At 32.6% G+C, this 20,249-nt stretch overlaps 1 protein-coding gene across 1 annotated transcript in view; it reads right to left on the bottom strand.

The window, feature by feature from the left end:
• Positions 1-1,942: 1,942 nt before the first annotated feature.
• LOC150089029 (uncharacterized) overlaps positions 1,943-20,249 on the bottom strand; it is a 127,758-nt gene continuing 109,451 nt past the window's right edge. The window contains exons 9-11 of the mRNA XM_090370385.1: positions 18,642-18,854; positions 12,003-12,193; positions 1,943-2,387 (exon numbers count right to left, since the gene is read on the bottom strand). Of these exons, the coding sequence (XP_090226511.1) occupies positions 1,943-2,387; positions 12,003-12,193; positions 18,642-18,854 (849 nt within the window). The remainder of the gene's footprint in view (positions 2,388-12,002; positions 12,194-18,641; positions 18,855-20,249) is intronic.

Here is a 20,249-nt window from a genome sequence, read left to right as displayed (position 1 = left end):
ATTGAGTGTTGAAGGATTAACAGTCCTACTAAAAAGGTGAGGTTTTCACCTATAAAATTTAAGACTAAAACAAACTAAACATTTTTTTTTTGAGCGCCAGGTGTGAAGATAGCAGGGGTTGCAAGATAATGGGTACATTATCTCCCAATGACCACTTATAACGGCGCCTCTTGTTGCTTATTTACGACTTGCAAAACATCTGTTTATACCTATTCTAGTTATTATTTGAATTTGATGATTTATGGTTGATTTTTTTTTTTTTTTTTTTAATTTGGAGTCTGAACTGTCCAGTTAATCTGATCCCGGTAAATTGAGAGTCTGCTGTATGTTATGACCAAACAACAATGCCTCCTGTTTACATCAGATGGCTACTGCCACAGATGCAAACGACTTGAAGGGAAGGATTACTGCAGTGATCGATAGTTTCACTAGCCACGTTGCAGTGAGTCTGGCAATAGGCTGATTACCATTGCTTTTGGCGCCTCCGTAGCCAGGTGGGAAGGAGCAGCAGTGCATAGCACACTCTTCTTGATTAGACCGGGGTTCGAGCCCGTCACCACCAAATATGGAGGATGCGGAAAGGCCAGGGAATGACCACCGCATATCCCGGAGCAATATGGCCTTAGTTGCTAATGCTCCTAAAAACCAAATAACATAACATAACATAACATAACATAACATAACATAACATAACCATTGCTTTCACCTCACTGCAAGGTAAAATCGAAATGTAACCATTACTTCTAATGCAACTTGTTTGTACTAATTTTTCCCCAGTTCACTGTATAAAAGCATTTCCCAGATTTCTGGCATTTGGGGTATCTGAAAAACCTGGCTTGGAAAGAGAGTGATGTTAGGAAGAGTGTTGACTTGAGGTGTTATTGGACTTCAAATCTTTCAAAAAGTAATAGAGAACATGGCCATTAATGTAACCAAATGGGGAGTTGCATCATTACTAATGCACTAATATCAATTTGTATTTTACAAAGTTTGAAGCTTTCTGCCCTAAAATATTATTATTTTAAGCAGCACATCTTCTGGCATCTCTCATACTGTGTGAATAAATAATAACTGGGTTGTCACTGCTTATATCTGATTAGGGATGAGAAGCCAAACAGCTTAGAAACAGTGACGTCTGAGTAGTGCTATGCAATTGCAAATATGTAAAAGTAGTCTTCAAAATAAGTAACACCTCCCCATTATAGATCTAGAGATCTGTAATGGGGAAGTGTTACTTATTTAAGGTATAAGTAGGTCAAGTTGTGAAGGATTTCACAATATGAGAGGTTACTTTGGTTTGTCTAAAATATTCACTAAGCAGTAAAGATGAAAATACACCAATGTCATAGTTTAAATTTTAGATTGAAATTTTCCTGCCCTAAAATATTATTAATAAAATACATGCACATTAGCAGGCAGTCCAAAATTAGTGAGGGTTTACCGTATAAAATTTTTGTTTTTTAACTTGCTAAATATTAATTTACATATAAGGTACACCACACAAGCATTCTGTAATTTATTACATCTTTCGTAGTACAGCACCATTCTTACCTCATCTGGTAAGAATAATCAGATACTGAATTTTGTAGCTCTATATTCTTTGATGCCATTTACAGATAAATCTGCAGAATATTCCTGTTTTGAGTGTTTACTGTGATGGTAAGAATTAAAACTACATGATTAAAAAGTGCTGAATATCATTAGGAAAACTTCTAAAGAAGTTGTTTCAACTGCAAGAATTAAAGAATTCTTGAATTATTCTTATTGCTATTCATCAAATGGAATACTGTACCATCGATAAAAGTCATGCAATGATCATTACAACAAGATATTAAGATTTCATATATACAATATTTATTTACATATTTCTCAACGGGATGTCGCAGTCCATGAGAAAGAATAGAAATTTTTCAATTTGAAGTTTTAGAAAACATTTCAGATGTTATCTGAATGTATTCCAAAACTGTGGTCCTAAAACTCCATGGGGAGGTGAAATTCTTCCATTTTTTAAAGTCCGTTGAAGAAAATCTTCCAATCTGGATACAGGTCCGCCAGTAGTGGTTTGTTTTATTTTGGGGAAAAAGTCTTTACATAATGCATGCAGGAGTTTCACAAACTGATTTCCATAGGTTTTTTGCATTGAATATCCAGCTACATTAAGGAAATCATATAATAATGTAGCTGTGATATCAGGTCTTGGCTCCAGATTTAAAATCCTTGCTAGCCATCTCCAGCCATAACACAAACCATGAGGATGGGGAAATTTGAATCCTGGTGGGAGATCGCTCTGAATGATTGCAGCATAAAGCCTCATGATACCACTCATTCTCTTAAGGAATTTGTCCTGTTTTTCAATAACACCACCTGAATACTGATATCCTAGAGATCTGGAAAAAACAAAATAAAGCAAAATTATTTTAATGCAAAACGTAATGTAAAACTGAAATTCAATGGTTGACTTTTAACCGTACAAGACATGAGTGGTTGAGTAGAGCCTGGCAATTTTTTTAGTTCTTTTGTGCTTTTCAAACACTATCCATGCAGTTGAATATCAACCTATATCAAAGAAGGAAGTTTTCTTTAATTTCTGTTGAAAAAACAGGCAAAATGAAAGAATGGCCCAATAGAGACTAGTGGACAGTATGGAAATGTGGTAGCACAAGCATATGAGTTTAGTTCCCTGTGACCGCTAAATATGGTAATGATTGGTTATAAACTCCTCTGACTGTGGTTGTACTAGAGTATGAACACACCAAGTAGGAAGTGTCAACCAGTATAAACCCTTAGTGAGGTAGCATTTTGTGTTTTGGCTAAAAAAAAGTTGAAGAAAAGATAGTGTCTACTACTGAAAAATAGCTTAATGTAACTTTATTTTGAAAGTGTGGTATTTGTGCAGTTTTTACTGAAAAAGCACTAAAACGTTTTGGTTCAGTGTTCATTGAAAAATTAAGTTTCAAACAACACAAGAACACATGCTTAAAAAAACATTGCTAGTTCACTGCATTATCATTGGTCGGTTTCATGTTTGTTATAGATATATATATATTTTTTTTAATTGTGTGCAATGATAAAATTGTATTTCATTTGAGAGCAGACATTCCAAATGAGTGTGGCACAAATATTTAAGATTCAGCATTAATACCAAGTTTTGCTGATGTATTGCTCTTACTCTCACAGCCAATGATTGGCATAACTGAATACAGTGCACTGTTGAATATAATTTGGAATAGTTAATACTGGAGATCACAGGTGGTTCTTGCTGTATTTCCTAGAGATAGTAGTGGGTTTGTTCCTGAAGTTATTTTTGCTATGAAATATTTGTGTTGCTATTAAAATATACATACATTTAGGATTATTAGTGAGCTTCCTACAGTTATAGCAGAATTGTGAGTTTGTGCCAACAGTAATGCTCAAATGTAATTCTTCACTGTATCTGCTACATAAGTTTTTGGTAAAGAAAAAAAAATTAGACAAAGAATCTGATTTCCTTTGTCTAATACCACATAAAAAATATGCTCTGAAATATGCTTTGATCAGTTATTTTTCTCTCTATATCTGCAAATGATATGAATGATTGATTACACTTGTATGACTTTTCTACAGTCTTCTTCAATAATGATTCCAAATGCAGTCTTGTGAAAATGGAAGACCTTATCAAATTATCTTGTGATACAATGTTTAAATGTTTAAAGAGAAAGATCATGAAATTTCATGATCTTTCTCTATTTCCAATTTGGCTATCTCTGGATGAAGAATATCCTCCAATATCTAGAGAAGCTTTGGATTATTTTGATACCAATTTCTAGCCACAAAAATACTTATTGCAAAACTGCAACATATGGAAGATGATCTCTGTGTCTGCTTATCTACTGTTAAGCGCAGCATTTAATTCTGAATTTAGTTAGTTTGGGACTCTAGCACACAGTTGCTCTAGTGCTTTGTAACTTTTTGGGGACATGCAAAAATTATGTCACTGCAACCAGGTAAATTTCACCTTGCCAATGCTGAATGATTTTCATGCCCAACAGTAACAAGTCCCCGCATTAATGATGAAAAATATTCACATATATTTTCGTGTAAAGTAAATTGTTAGCGATTATTAGTTAAAATAAAAATGATAAAATAAAGTGGTTTTGTACTCAGAGAGACTGTTTAATTTACATTAAAATTTTTTAACAAATAAGATTTTAATCAACACTGAATACAAAAGAGGAGAAGGGGGGGGCAAAGACAAGTGCACAGTACACTCTCATTCACACTCTGAATGAGAGTGTACTGTGAAGTTTTTGCTCCAAGGCACTGGACTACCTAAAATCTGCATTGATCCTTGATAAATGAAATGCACAGTATAAACTTACATCCACATCATGTTGCATGTGCAAAATCCTTTGACTTTGCACCCTGTTGGGTCAGAAGGTGCATGAAATGGGTTACTAGTACTTTTAAATTAACTAATAGCAGTAAAAGTAGAAATTATCTTATTTCTAGAATAGTCATTAAATGCAATCACTGAAAAATAGAATGTTCTTGGCATCAAAATGGAACAGAAAATAATAAATTTTGTTAATGGTTCCCAAGCATAAATTATATCTGTATAAGTGTATTACATATGTAGATGTGTGTGTGTGTGTGTGTGTGTGTGTGTGTGTGTGTGTGTGTGTGTGTGTGTGTGTGTGTGTGTGTGTGTGTGTGTGTGTGTGTGTGTGTGTGCTCACAGGCAGATTTGCATGATGTGTGTTGAAAAAGCAAGAATACCTTATGGAGGAAAACCTTACACCATCTGTCTGGGACTGGCTAACTACAGACTTGACTGAAGAGAACTTTAGAAATTTCTCAGTGGGAAATGAACCCACACCTCTCCAAATGAGTGACAAGTGGCAAAACCACTACATGGAGACTACATCCATATGGTCTAAATAATAAATTTAATCAAAAATATATGACGAATAATTTAAAAGATATTTGCGTTTATAATATGTTTCAAATTGCCAAACTTCGTAAATATAATCGCAATAGGAAATATAGTAAATCCAACACATATAAAAGCAACCGAGAACATCTAGGAGACTTCATAGATTTATTCAAAATGTGGGACACGGATCCTATAAATATTAGTAAAATACATAACACTTTTCAGTATTAAACTTAGTGTACTCAAAGCTCTAAATAGAAAAACCAATGATTACGTCTTTGCATCTTCTCATCTTATGCACATCATATCAGACATTGTCAAATTCAGATTTCATATTTTGAATGTTAGCAAGTAGCTGGAAAACTCTGTCCTCATCTTATACTTTCAAAATAAATTAATGGATGATTTAGATATACATAAAACTATTAATTTACGTAATGACTTGCTGCCTATTAATAACTCACATATTAATATCAGATTTAGATATTCTAGACCATTTGGTCTTAAAGCGTGTAACTATAAAACAATAGCTACAAACCTTCACAATATTAACATCGGACAGGATACATGTGTTTGCCACAAACCTTCATTTCATAGATACGTGGATCCTAACCATAATCACATTATAACCGGCAATTTAGATATAATCCCATATCCCGAACTTAGAGATATTTTATCACTGGGTTTTAAATTTCGACCTAATTTACCTATTAATAAATCTAACTTTAAAAAATTGTTATATCTAGATTTACTTAAATACTGCATAAGATCAGCATACAACCATAACATACCGGTTGAAGCATACCACATGTGGTTATTTACAATGCTTAATATCATATCTAGCAAATATAATCAATTGAAATTCATACAGGATAATCTATATAATACCAAATTAATAAATAGGCAGCTCAAAGATATACATGAACATTTTGTAATTACTCCCGTTGACAAAGCTGCTTGCAATTATGCAATCATATGTAAATCATATTATATAGAAATTTTAAAAAATGAACTACAGTCTAGCCATACATATAAACAGATAACATCTTCCTCTAATATAATAATCAAAAAATTAATTGCATTGCATAAAAAATTAAAGTTAAAGTATAATAACCTAAAATATCCATTTATATATGGCATACCCAAATTTCATAAAACACCGATTGCTTTTAGATTCATAACATCATGTAGAGATAGTTATGCTAAATTTCCGGGAAAAACGTTAGAAAAGTTACTTAAAATTATATTAAATAACTTAAATAAAACTATTATAATAAATAATAACTTACCTATTATAAATACTCTAAAAAATAACAATATTCATCAAATACAAACATTTGACTTTAACAGTCTATTTACGAGCATTAATCTTGATAACTTAAAAGTTGTCCTCCAGAAACTATATTTAGAAAATAAAAATGCTATAAAGGTTGATTTAACCTATTGGGATTCTCTAATAAAATTATGCATCTTTAATAATTATGTATATGACGGAACATCGTTATACTTACAAGTGACTGGCACCCCTATGGGAAGTCCAGCATCAAGCATAATTGCAAACCTTTATCTATATTATACAGAAAGAGAATTCCAAGATAACCTACTTATATATAGATACGTAGGTGATAAATGTGTTTTTAATTGTCCACATTTTGTCCAGGATTACAGTAAATTATATCCAGTAGAACTTGTATTGGAAAAAACTAATAGTTCCGATACTATAGCAAATTATCTGGATCTTCATACAGAAATATTCCATAATAATAATATAGACGTAAACATATATAATAAAAGAGATGCATTTAATTTTAACATAGTCAGCCTTACAAACTGGAGATCTAATATATCAAAATCAGTGCATGCTAATATAATTTTATCGCAATGTCTAAGGATTGCTTATATCTGCAATAGTAATAAAAATTGTTCAGCGGGCTTAACAGCGTTGTACGGCAGGTTGATCAATAATAATTTCCCTATCACTTACCTGAAATATCATTTCAGGAAAGCGATAAACATAATTAATTTCAAAAATTTGTTTTCTGAACCTATTGTTTTAATATAATGTCAATATAATCGTTATATTTAGTGCCATGTATATATGTAAATAGGACACACTTTGCATTCTTGGTGTCTTATGGCGTAGAAAACTTGTACCCACCGGCTTGCAAATTACAGTGTATCATTTTTTTTTTTTTTTTTTTTTTTTTAATATATAGTTAAATTCATTTAAATTTACTTAACTTCACGCTGAGATAACATGCAAATTCAGCTCAGGGTCCTACTATAGGAACGGGTTTGCAATCCCGGGCATACCCGAGCCACAACTTATATCTTGTAATGTTTTTAAACTGTCCTACACTCTTTATTTTTATTTCTCCGAAATTATTAGGGCAATCCGAGGACGTAGGAGAAACTATTTCTTATCTATACCACTATTTTTCGCCTTTGTGGAGTTCAGGTTCTATTATTCTTACTCCTTTAGTTTTTCTTCTTCTTCTTACTATCTGCATGTTTATCTATGCGTTAATTTAATTATTTATTTTTACCGTATCCATCACATAGGGGCACCACATATTATTTTGACGACTATTACTTTATGTCCTAGATACGGTCAATATGTAGTATGTATTACATATTTAATCTTATTTTAATCATTAAATTACATTCTCTGTTGGGTCAACGATGATTAATATATGCTTACATTTATATTTTACTTATATTTCTTACCTTTGATTCTAATATTTCTAAATTTTATTATCATCTTTCGATTTATTTATATTCGATTTACATTCGGCCTATACTGGTTTATATTTGGTTTAGATTTAAATTACTTAGCATATATTGATCATCACAGAAACAGAGAACCTCTTGTCGTTTTTTGCCTTCATTCTGGGTGGTTGGCTCCAGTTGAAGTCATCTAGATTGTCGGTAAAAAGCGATAATAATTTTTTTTTTTTTTTTTTTGCGTTTTCTTAGGTACCTGATGGTATTATTATTGGATTGATTTGCTTATTCTAATGGTTCTTTATATTATCCTTAATATTATAGACATTATGGGTGTATTGCATGATTGCTTGCAACTGCTTTGACTCATAAATATTATTTACATATTAGTTACAGTTATTGTCGTTTTAACTTTCTTTCTTTACTTTTTTTATCAATAATTATAAATATATATATATATTCAGAGAATCACATAAATATGAATGTATAAACAATAATAATAAATAATAATTACACTGATGTAGGCTGAATAGGTATGCGAGTGGCATAATCAGTCCCATCATGTAACTGGGCTCATCACAAAACAAGACATTCTGGAGGTGGACCAATGGAAAATTTGGAATCAGCATCCAAAAATCTATCTAGTCTGGATATATATTTTTTTCGATAAAAAATACTTGTTAACCTGTGTAATATGTTTTCTTTCTTAATGTTAACTACTCATATAATTAAGCTATGTTATTAACCCGTGGCCTGCATGACATATATCTTTATTCCTTTCTAATAAAATGTAATCTAGAACTACCGTTAAAAGCAAGTAGTGTCAATAACATGGTGAGTTAAGCTTAATCCTTTTTCAAATATGCACATACATACATATATATTTTCATATGAAGCCTGAAAGGGCTGTGAACTTATATACATATACTTAAGGTTGTTTCACTGCAACATCAACAAATTATGTCTATGTATATAGATTATCTTGGAACTTCTACAGGAATGCACAGGTGACTACCTATTAATTGTGTTTAATAGCAGCCCATTTTATCTTTATGAATGATTTGTGACAATATGAACTTTATGCAAGAGAAACTGAATATTATCTGAAATTCTGATCCTGAAATTATCTGAAGTTTGATCAAACTGAAGCAAATGATACACATACAGGGTGATCCATGAAGATTTGGCATAACTTCAGGACCTGATTTATGAAGCAATTTTGAGTTAAAAAGTGCACACAAACACAGGTCAGATTCTGAACAATCTGACCAGTATCTGAACAGGTCAGATTCTGGTCGAGGTTGATGATTCAGTTGCTCCTTAAACCTGAAGATACTGGTTTAAGGTGAAACTGGACAAGTACTCTCTGGCAATGTAAAGAGTATGATAAGAGGGATACAGGTCACATAGACAGTTTTTTGGGTTTTCTTTGGCTGATACAAGATTTCACTTCTTCAAACCTTCTGCCCCCATGCCAGAAAAGTTTCAGTTCTTCTCATAACCTCCTTATTGTCCATGTTTCAGTCTCATAAAGCATGCCACTCTATACAAAATATTTAACAAAAACTTTTTTAACTAAATAGTCATTCTCCCTATAATCCGTTACTTCTCTTTCTTCTCTTTTATTCTTATCCATTGCAATTGTTCTTATTTCCTGACAACTACGTCAGTCACTTGTTAGTAGACTGCCAAGATATTTGTATTTATCAAATTTTAATATAATCTTATCCATCATTTTACTAGTTATATGCTTTTCATGCCTTCTTAACATTTTTAGTTTCATGAAAAGTTATTCTCATTCCACATTCTTTAAGTCTTCCAACAAAATCTGCAAATCTCATTGTCTGTACAGCTTTATCCCTTATCTTCACATATCATCCTCCATCTCTATTTTTATTCAAAATTTTCATCCTTCTTACTATTATTACCTGTACATACACATTGAACAATGCTGGGAAGAGACAACTTTGCTACACAAATTTTGACATTACCCTTTGATCCTAAGAGAGTTCCTCTACCAATATTCTATCTCTCCAATCAATTTCCATATCCTCCAGTATCTCCAATAAACTTTTTCCAATTTACTGTATCAAATGCCTTTTCTAACTCCACAAAATAAACACAAATTTTTTTATTAATCCCAATACTTCTTTCCATCAAAATTCTTACCATTCCTATTGCATTCCTTGTTTCCCTCCCATTTCAGACTCCACATTGTTTTCATTCTCACTGTATTATTTTCTACATTCTTCCCTTTAATGTTCTGTTCAATATTCTCAACACCCCTTCTGCTCACATAATATCACATTAACTATTCAGAAATCTTGGCATTTCACTGTATTATTTTTCTTCTCAACCAGAATCGTATTAGTATAAACCCTGGGGCCACTGTCCTTTCTTACATATCTGTATACATATTTCTGTTAGTTCCCATATCCATGCATTTCCCAAACTTAAGTGTTTCTATCAGTATTCCATTAATTCCAAGTGGTATTTTCCTTAATACAGTTCTACATCATAACTATAAAAAATTTCCTCTAAAACTACTGTGGATTAAAATATTGCAGTTTGACCCTATATAGGTTTGTCTAACTTATTAATATTAATTATTGTGCTTTTTTTGCATCTTGAAATGTAAATATAATGTGCAGTAGGTATACAATTTATTAACTACAGTTCAAAACTAAAGGTGAAAACCCTTTAATCCTACTTAAATTCTCACAATCTTTCATTGTGAAAGCTTGCTTCGGTCCTTGTTGTCATCAAGGACTGAACTCTATATAAAACTAAAAGATAACGACAATTTCCATCATTGCAGAATTATCAAAAAACAGGATAGATATCAAATGATATTACAACTCATTTATGTGTAAGAAACAAGAAAATAAGGTTTCTGCCAATTGTCCTGTTACATTTACCAATGAGGTGGAAAACAACAATAGAACTAGAAATTCAAGTAGCACAGAGCAACAAAGCTGAAACGTAGTGATGGGATATTTGAAAGTAGTCGTTTCTCTTGAGTCAGAACTACATTACAAGCCTACACGAAGCATGCTTCTAGCATGATTACAGCTACGTTTGAATCATTACTTTCTTCTGTATGATATAGTGACAGATGCTTACCCATTAACTTTAGCAACATTACTAAAATGTTGCAAATAACTGATAACATAGTTTTTTTTTAGTGTTTATTTATTTATTTTTATTCAGAGTGCAGTGATTGAAAACTCAGGCATATGAAAGACTAATTTTATCAGAAAAAACAGTATTAGTATTAATAGTGCAAATGATGCAAGAAAGCATGGTTATACAGTGAGACCTCCAGACTTGTATGCAGTACTCAAGATATGGCCTGACCAATGCCTTATACAATGAGATAATGGCTGCCTTGTTCTGCTAGCAAAATTGTTGTATATCACTGATAAAAACACATGAGCTGTCCTGGCAGCCTGTCTGCAATGCTCAGCAAATTTCCTTTTCATTTTCCACTACCCTGACTGTAGTACCACACAGTATGAATGTTAATCTAGGATTGCTGCTATCCATATGAAGTACTTTGCATCTGTCAATGTTAAACTGTAATCTTGATTTTTCAGCAAATCTAACTAATTTTCCTAGACCTTGTTGCAGCAGCATACTTTTACTGTCATTAACTACCTTTCCAACCTTTGTATCAACTGGAAACTTAGACATTAAGCCTATTATACCTTCATCAATATCATTAATAAATAGAGAAGACAACAGTGGGCCGGGCCCAGCACTGAACCCAGGGCAATTCTACTGATAACATTAGTCGAAAAAGAGCAGTGCCCATTGAACTTCCTCTCAACCATCCCTTTATCCACAGCAATAACCCATCACCAATGTCATATTGTTATAGCAGCCATTTATGTGCAACAGTATCAAAAGCTTTTCTGAAAGCTAAGTAAATGATGTCAAAATTATTTTTTACATCCAGTTCCTTTGTCACTGCATCATAGTATCCAATCAAATTGGTCAGACAAGATCTCCCCTTAAAGAACACATGATGTGACTGACATATAACTGTACTCCTATCTAGATGGTCCTGCATCACTTCTTTAACCAGTGACTCCATTATTTTCCCTGGAACAGAAGTTAAGCTAACAGGTCTGTAATTGCTCATGTAATTACCCTAAAGTCTGCCTTACTTTAGGTACTATCACTCTTTGATACCTCTTTGTGAATTGGGGATACATTCACACATCTCCAGTCCAGATGTGTGAATGTATTGTTTTAACCTTTAAAAAACAATGTTAAAAGGCTTGCTATTTTAATTTGTTTCAAAATTATTTTAACAGAAAACTACATACAAACTGAATTTTTAGATAATAATAATTTCACTCACTTGTAATAATCCTCTTGTGATTGATTATCTTCTTCAGGATGGTAAAATGGAGCCAAATATGGACATTTTATGTAAAAATTTGCAATAATTAAGTTTCCAATCTCTGGAAATTTAGCCCACATTCCAATTATTAGTGCGGCTATAGGAAAGGCAGTCTCAAATTTAGATGATACTTGACCATCACCTTGTGCCTGTAGTTAAATAAAAAGGTCAGCATTTATAAGTATACTAATTTTTATTATGAATAATTAATATATTTTAAATTGACAAATAAAAACTACTTTTTGGTTTATTATACAGCTATCGTGCTGTGTATATTCTTTAGTTGTCAACTGTTAGAAACATATAACATATTGTAGGTAAATTATTTGGGTAATGTATCAGTATTTTCTCTATTTTCTCTAACAGATTGATGACTTTAGATTATCAACACTTAGCACAAATTTGACTAAACATATTTCATTTAATTTAACACTTTTAATTTTCCCATAGTTGTCAGGTTGTTCCAGTAATATTTAAGATTAAACCAGCATAGTCTGAAGTTTACAGCATGGTGCAAAGTTGGAATCCCAGGATGACATTTTTTTTTGAGGACTCATTACAATATATTCATTTATTGAAGGTGTTTTTAAAACATAACTGATATTTCTTCAATCGTGTATGAAGTCTGCAAATTATTATTTTGCAGAAATTCAGCCCGACTTTTGTTGTTAATCACCCCACCTGAATTTTATATCATCTGCTGCTGTTGTTGTTGTTTTGGTTTTTTTTGGAGCATTAGCAACTAAGGCCATATTGCTCCGGGGATATGCGGTGGTCATTCCCTGACCTTTCCACATCCTTCATATTTGGTGGTGACAGGCTCGAACCCCAGTCTAATCAAGAAGCGTGTGCTATGCACTGCTGCTCCTTCCCACCTGGCTACGGAGACGCCTATATCATCTGCAAATTTCTACATCATACCAAAAGTATAGCATGCATGCAGCAAACTGGTGTAATGCATTCTTACATTGAACTAATAATACTAATGACAGGGTCTCAAAAAAAAAAAAAAAAGTTTTGGCACCCAACAAGAATCTTCTATGCCCTTTATTCAAGAAGATGAGAAACAAAAGTGGTATTAGCCCTGTATCTTGAAGTACTCCATTTATAATCGTGGTCCACTCTGAAGAATGATCATTTAGAACAACCTCTGCCTTCTGTCCTTTAAGCCATCTCTCCAATCCACCTCAAAATATAGCTTGTGTCCCCAATAGACTCTAGCTTATACAACAACCATTCACATGGAGCAATGTCAAATGGTTTGCTATGTTCAGGGATATAATATCAAATTTTTTTTTTCTACCATCCACCTCTTATATGGCTTCATTTATACCCAATTTAGGTTTACAAAATCTGAAATTCTTTGGACTCCAGATCCAGAATTGAATCAAGTGACAAATTGTGTAGAGGATATTAATAAACAAAAAAAAAAAAAAAAAAAAAGTTTTTTTAAAAATATTTTTACTCTCTAATGTTGGGCAGGTCAAAATAAGAGCAAATTTCCAAACTTCAATGAAGAAAACTCAATATCACAGGCTCACTTGTGATAGGGTTAATGCTCAGAAATGACAAACATTTTGCTGTAAAGAAGTAGGAGATACAAGAATTATTTGGATGTGGGGTTTGGTGTTTCCTGATTCAGAAGATAACCCAGGCTTTACATTATTTTCCAGAGCACTTAGGTTTCTTTTAGTAATACATGCTTGGGATGCTGAAATCAGTCAGAATTTTATAATTTGAAATATACAAACTTCATAATAAGTTCAAGTTTAGTTGATTATTAATTTTAATTTGAATAGCAGAAGTAATTTGAAATATTAGAAGTCCAATCAATAGTCTGCAGGACAATTTGAACTAACGAACTATGGAGCCTGTTACATTGCAACATTTCATATTATTCCTTCCCACAGGTGTCTATGTTTTAAAATGTTTGAAAGTACTGTTGGTAAAATCCAAAAATATGATGACACTACACACTATGGTAAACTTACTTTCCTACTGTGTGCGCATAGTGGGAAAGTAAGTGGAGAGTGTCACTTTATTTGTAATATGCTCACCACTGCCTTCAGTGTTCACAAAATTTTAGTGGCAAAGAAATTGTCATTGAGAAATAAAAACTAAGTTTTGAGTGAAAAAGGCTGAATTTATTAAGCTATGTATTATCTTAGGCTGTTGGTTATTGTGACAATATCATCATATTGATGACTAGCAAATGTGTTTAACTTTTTGATAAAAAGCAGTTTGTATTAGAATTGCATTTTCACTTATTGCATGGAAATGTTTTCCCAACAGCCCACAGGAGTACTCCTTAACAAAGGAACAAAATTTAAATGCTAGATATCATCTTATGCCGTTGATAAGAAGAAATTCCTACATGATGTGGGAACAATGTGATTATACCACTCTATGGCAAGCATGTCCGACTTCATACACAAAATAGTTTCAACAACATTCAAAGGGGATGCTACACACAGGAAAAAGGAATTCAAAAAGCTAGGCATCCTTTTATCTACTGGTTAAAACATGACAGTGTTCAGTATGTATCTATCACTCTGTGTTGCTCACGAACATGGTGGGCTAAAAAAATATTTGCTGTGAAACATAGCCATAATGCATGCATGAAGAAGCAGCTCCGATGGTAGGCATGAAATAAAAACTTGCAGAAAATTAGATTTTTTAAAACTTTTGTTCGACACAGACAAATAAAAGTTAAAAGCTAGGTATCTTTTTGTGTCACTGGTAAAAGTTTGATGGTGTAAATTGTGTCACTTTTCTGCCAATTGATAAAAAGCCCACATGATGAGCATGTGGGCTACAAAAATATACTGTGAAACATATCCGATGGCAGGGCGGAGCCCTCTTGACTTTCACATGTAGAAAAACAGCTCCAATCAAAAGTAGAAAGTCATGTATGTTGCTTGGAATTTTTTTTTACAGTGAAATGGTCAAAATGGTTATGCATCCTGAAAAAGGCAAAGATGCTGATAATGATGAAGGGATGAATGAAGGGGAGAAAAAAAAAAATTTCAATTGACACAAATGAATTACTTTAAAACTGAAGTACGTATTGGGAACTGGAAAGTAGCCTGACTTTTAAACATCATAATCTCAGTAGTTCTCAGCAATAGGGAAAGGTAGTCTGAAGTATAAAACAATGTTATCTAAATATTTTCAAATTAGTCTATAAGAACAAGCTAATTTATTCAGAGTCCAAAAACACAATACAGAATTCAATCAAATAGAACACAATTTCTTAAACTAAATTTTAATGTGATTAAACATTAATAATTAAGAATTTAATTACCATATTTTCAAGACTACAAGATGTACTTTTTTTACTTAGAAAATTTCATCTAAAATTCCTATGTCTTATGTTCCAAAGGTATACTAGTAATGTATTATTGAAGTATTATATAGTCATTGAACATCAATTAACAAACCCTTTAAAGCACTCATGTGTGAGGACTAAACCAGATGGATGGAAGCATCAAATCATGTTTTTACAACAGGATGAGTAAAGTAGCCAACATTAATGCTGCATGGATGTTTTAATCGTGCTGTCTCTAGTCACAGCTACATTACTAGTATATCTTCGGAACATAAGACATGGGGGAAATTTTAGATAAAATTTTCTAAGGAAAAAAGGTTTTCCCCAGGTGTGCAGATGGGTGTATATATTTTCAAGTTAGTCTATAAAAATAAGCTAATTTATTCAGAGTCCAATCACAGAATACAATATTTAAAAAAAATAAATTTTAATGTGGTTAAACATTAATCATTACAAATTTAATTATCATATTTTCAAGACCACAAGATGTACTTTTGTCCTTAGAAAATTTTATCTAAAATTTCCCCCATGTCTTATGTTCCAAAGATATACTAGTAATGTAGCTGTGACTAGAGACAGCATGATTAAAACATCCATGCAGCATTCTGAAAAAAAGCTCTCTTTTATTGCATGATCATATTAGATCACACATACCACAGACAACAAAAAGGTAAGATGCTGAATTGAACAAGTAGTTAGCTGTAATACACCGTAATTAGCTAATTGCAGTCATTGAACATCAATTAAAAAACCCTTTAAAGTACTCATGTGTGAGGAGTAAATCAAACCGATGGAAGCATCAAATCACGTTTTTACGACAACAGGACAAGTAAAGTGGCCAACCATTTCCCAGGTGTGCAGATGGGTGAGAAATGAGACAGCCACCACATCTTTCAAGAAATATGGAATCAACAACGTTCTTGATGACCCTGAAGATGGACTCTTTGAAGTAAGTGAAACATCAGATCATAACGCCACTAATGACGAGTGTGACAATAGCAATGGCCAGTTATTTGCTATGTATTATGTGATAAGTAAAAGCTTCATTTCACGCTGACATTTTGTTTAATAGGCACTTGTGAGTTTGTGTTTTTCAAATATATGATGCAATAAAATATTTTTTCCCAGAATTTGCCATCTAAAGCATGGACATATATTATGGTCCATCTTATCATCCAGAAAATACATAGAAAATACGAAGTCCCTCCCCAATTACATTGTTTTCTTTCCTTTTTTTTTTTTGAAGAAATCAGAAATTTTATTTTGAGCAAAGGTTCCACTGTACTACCATTTTTTAATGTTGTCCTTCATTTTGCTTAGAGCAGTGCTTCCCAAACGTTTTTGCATCGGGGCACATTTGGAAAATTATAATTTTTGTATGGCACACAGAGATAAACTGGGGCAGATTTTGGGGTGATTTATAAGGACTTTTGTGAAAAAATTTATTACATTTGGGTTATATTATATATATATATATATATATATATACAGTTTGATTCAGAACTACGTTTCAGAAATGTGCATGGAGGTCAGGAACACAATAACAAGCAAGAATCATATAGGAACATATGGTCGCATGCACAACCCAGACGTGCTACATGCCCACAAAGAGACAGGAAGACGCAAGACAGGTGACACATAATGATAATTTATTAGACAAAGAGGAGTTTACACAACATGTTCGAATGTATGCTTGGACAAGTTTGATTGAAAGCATGAAAAAAATGCTTGCTACATGGATGAGTGATTAAAAAATAAGAAACACGTTAAAATTAGCTTAGTGTAAATGCAAGAGAAAGTTTGTAGCCTTTATGATGATTTAAAAGAATGTGAGGATGGAGAAGTTAGGCCCATTCGTAAAGTTCAGGATGGTTTGAGAATTTTTGCCAAACGGTATGGTTTTCATAATGTGAAAACGGGTGGAGAAGCTGCATCAGCCAATGAAAAATGCTGTGGATGCATTCACTGCAAAACTGAAGGTGATGATAGAGGTGGGGGAATACATAACTAAACAGGTATTGAACCTTTACGAAGTTTATATTGGAAAAATATGCCTGATCACACTTATATTTCCATTGCTGAAAAGACTGCACCTGGCTTTAAGGAGGTTGGTTGGTTGGTTGATTTTTTTATTGGCGCATTAGCAACTAAGGGTTTAAGGAGGCGAAAGATCAGCTAACACTTCTGTTTGGTGCTAATATGGAGGGTCATAAACTGAAACCTATGTGCACTTACCTCTATAGATGTGAGAGTTACTCACATAGGCCTATTATCACATTTTTTGGTGATTATTTATATTATGTGCAAATTTAAATTGCACAAGATGTTCTGGAATGTAACCCTTGCACAAATTAAGAAGTCACTGTACATTGCCAAATATGTGTAAATAACTAAAATTTGAGTTATAAAAAGACAATCTTCTGTCATGCAGTGCTTTAGGGCTACCATATGTTCTTCAAGAAAATGAACACAAACGTTCTAGCCAGTATCTCAAATAATAATAAAATATTATAACCGGAATTTCTTCAACTAAATACAATTATGAGCCAAAGTGCTTTGAGAAATGAAATATAAACAGAAGCCAATGACAAATCTAACTGCAAAAAAGCCTTGAATCAAAAAAATACATTTCACTTTCTTCTTGTCATTTTGTGTCTATTTCCTCCCCCCTCACCCTCCAACTTCTGCAGAAAGAAACATTTTATTTTTTTTATGGTGCTATATAAGCTTGACTCCTTACATCATTTTGCTGATACTAATAATCAAAAATTTTCTGCAAACAGAATTGTAAAACATTAAAAAAAACAAACAAACATTAAGGTATGTTTTTTTTGTTCAAGTTGTTGAACCCACAACTTTGGGTGCAACAACTTGAAGCCATCTGTCACACATTTAATTTCTCTTGAAAAACAGGGTTTGTGTCTCTTTATATGTATGCAAGGTGTAGCATTTTCATTTAAGTTTAGATTTTTACTACAATATATTTATTGGAAAGAAAGTGCCTGCCCTGCTCAATGCATGCCACCAATTTTTAGCTAATATCCTCCTAAAGCAACCAGCTTTTTTACTGGTGATCAGAAATGTGCAATGTGTTACATCTGTTAGTGGTGATTATATTGAAGGAATGTTGCAAAGTTGACACTATTAATATATTTTTCTGAATCTGCATATGAACAAACTCGGCTTTTCAATACACATAAACATAATTATTAATTATTTAAAAAATATTAAAATTTAACAAAACTTTACACTAAAAAGTAAATACATACCACAAGTTTATTAGCCAACAAATCCTTGCAGAACTTTACTGCAAGAGGATGGTTTTTAGTACTAATTACTTTCCCGGCAACTTCTACATTGTGGCCAGTGAGCAGTGCCTCAAGTCTCAGAAATTTGTCTTTTAAATGAGCACCAGATAACGAAGATATTGCATTAATTGGTGAATTAACTGCTTTCTGAAGATCAAATTTATATTGTTTCAGCTAAAAAAATAATATATATATTTATATTTTTATATAATATGCATAGGACACAATACAAAATGCTAATAAAAATTTAACTTTGTTAATCATTGTATCAGTCAACAAAGAAAACACTGCAAATTTTAAATTAGATGCAATTATAAAATAACTTTTTCAGTATTGAGATATCCAACTGGATTTATACAATTGCCTAGTTTGCTTGTTTCTCCCTGTAATAATTTATTAATAAGTGCAAGGAACAAATCCAATAATATAGCAAACGACACATGGTATGCTGGTAAAACATTTGTAGTGTATTGCTATGCTATAAAAATACTGATACATGTATAGTCTTCAGTGTGGTCAATATTTCTTTACCATATTACCTGTATGCAATATGATAAAGAAACTTGTAGCAATGTGACAGGCTCTGTGCAAAGGAAAATGTTGTACCAGCAGAGAAACTATTACCAAAGCAGAATATTCAGCAATAGAAATTGAAAAGGTACTGCTAGCACATGTTCTGTCTCTTGTCAGTCAAAGGTGCCTGTATCTGTAGTACAGTAGGCACTTCATAAAATAGCTGTTATATTTTTGCATCAGATCTTCCAGGTTCAAGCCCATCAAGTACATCTCGACTTGGCATTATATTTCTTTCTAAGCAGGTGGAAGATGACAAATGATTCAACAACATCCTAAGGAAGATACAGGTCTCACTCTGTCAACTGGTATAAACACACAAAACTGCGCTTTGATCAGAATCAAACACACTTTCATGTTTTGTATGGTTCAATGCTCATCCTTGGTCCATACTTTTGAGAAAGCAATGGTGCAACGTCCAAAAATGTGAACAATCATGACTCTGCAATAAGTACAGGTTATCTGTAAGCGTGGCTTCCAGATTCACTGGATTCACCAGTAGCAAACTGAAGTTTGACATATACGTGTGTTAACCTTTGCTGTGCTCATCTGACTCGATGATTGCCTACGGAAGGACTATGGATTTTCTTAGATGTAAGAGTGGGATGTACTATAGTCATTACAGAATAAAAGTGAGTTTACTACCAGTGAAAGCTTGATTTTCAAAAGCCCTAACACTTTGTATTTTACTATATATATTTATATTTTAAATCTTTTTATTTAGTGTATTTTTTACAGTAACTTATCTTTTATTATATTTTGTTTTTATGTGATTTTCATTTGTTTGGCAGACATAATGAAACAAGTAGAATGGATCATGTACTCAATATTCTGGTGTTGAAATGTTCTGAATATTGAGTTTATCAACAAGATCTGAATTTCTGAACTGGCATTTTGTGAGCACTGCCGAAGTATTCTGTGAAATGGCTCATAAAATTTCAACACTTATCTATATTTTTATATTTTCATGCACATTAAAAATACAGTAACATGCCA

The sequence above is a fragment of the Mastigoproctus giganteus genome, chromosome 3 (genome assembly GCF_048544385.1).
Source record: "Mastigoproctus giganteus isolate SK-2022 chromosome 3, ASM4854438v1, whole genome shotgun sequence".
Classification (NCBI taxonomy): domain Eukaryota; kingdom Metazoa; phylum Arthropoda; class Arachnida; order Uropygi; family Thelyphonidae; genus Mastigoproctus; species Mastigoproctus giganteus.
The sequence above is the reverse complement of the archived record's forward strand: the minus strand, read 5'-3'. Positions and strand labels throughout refer to the sequence as shown.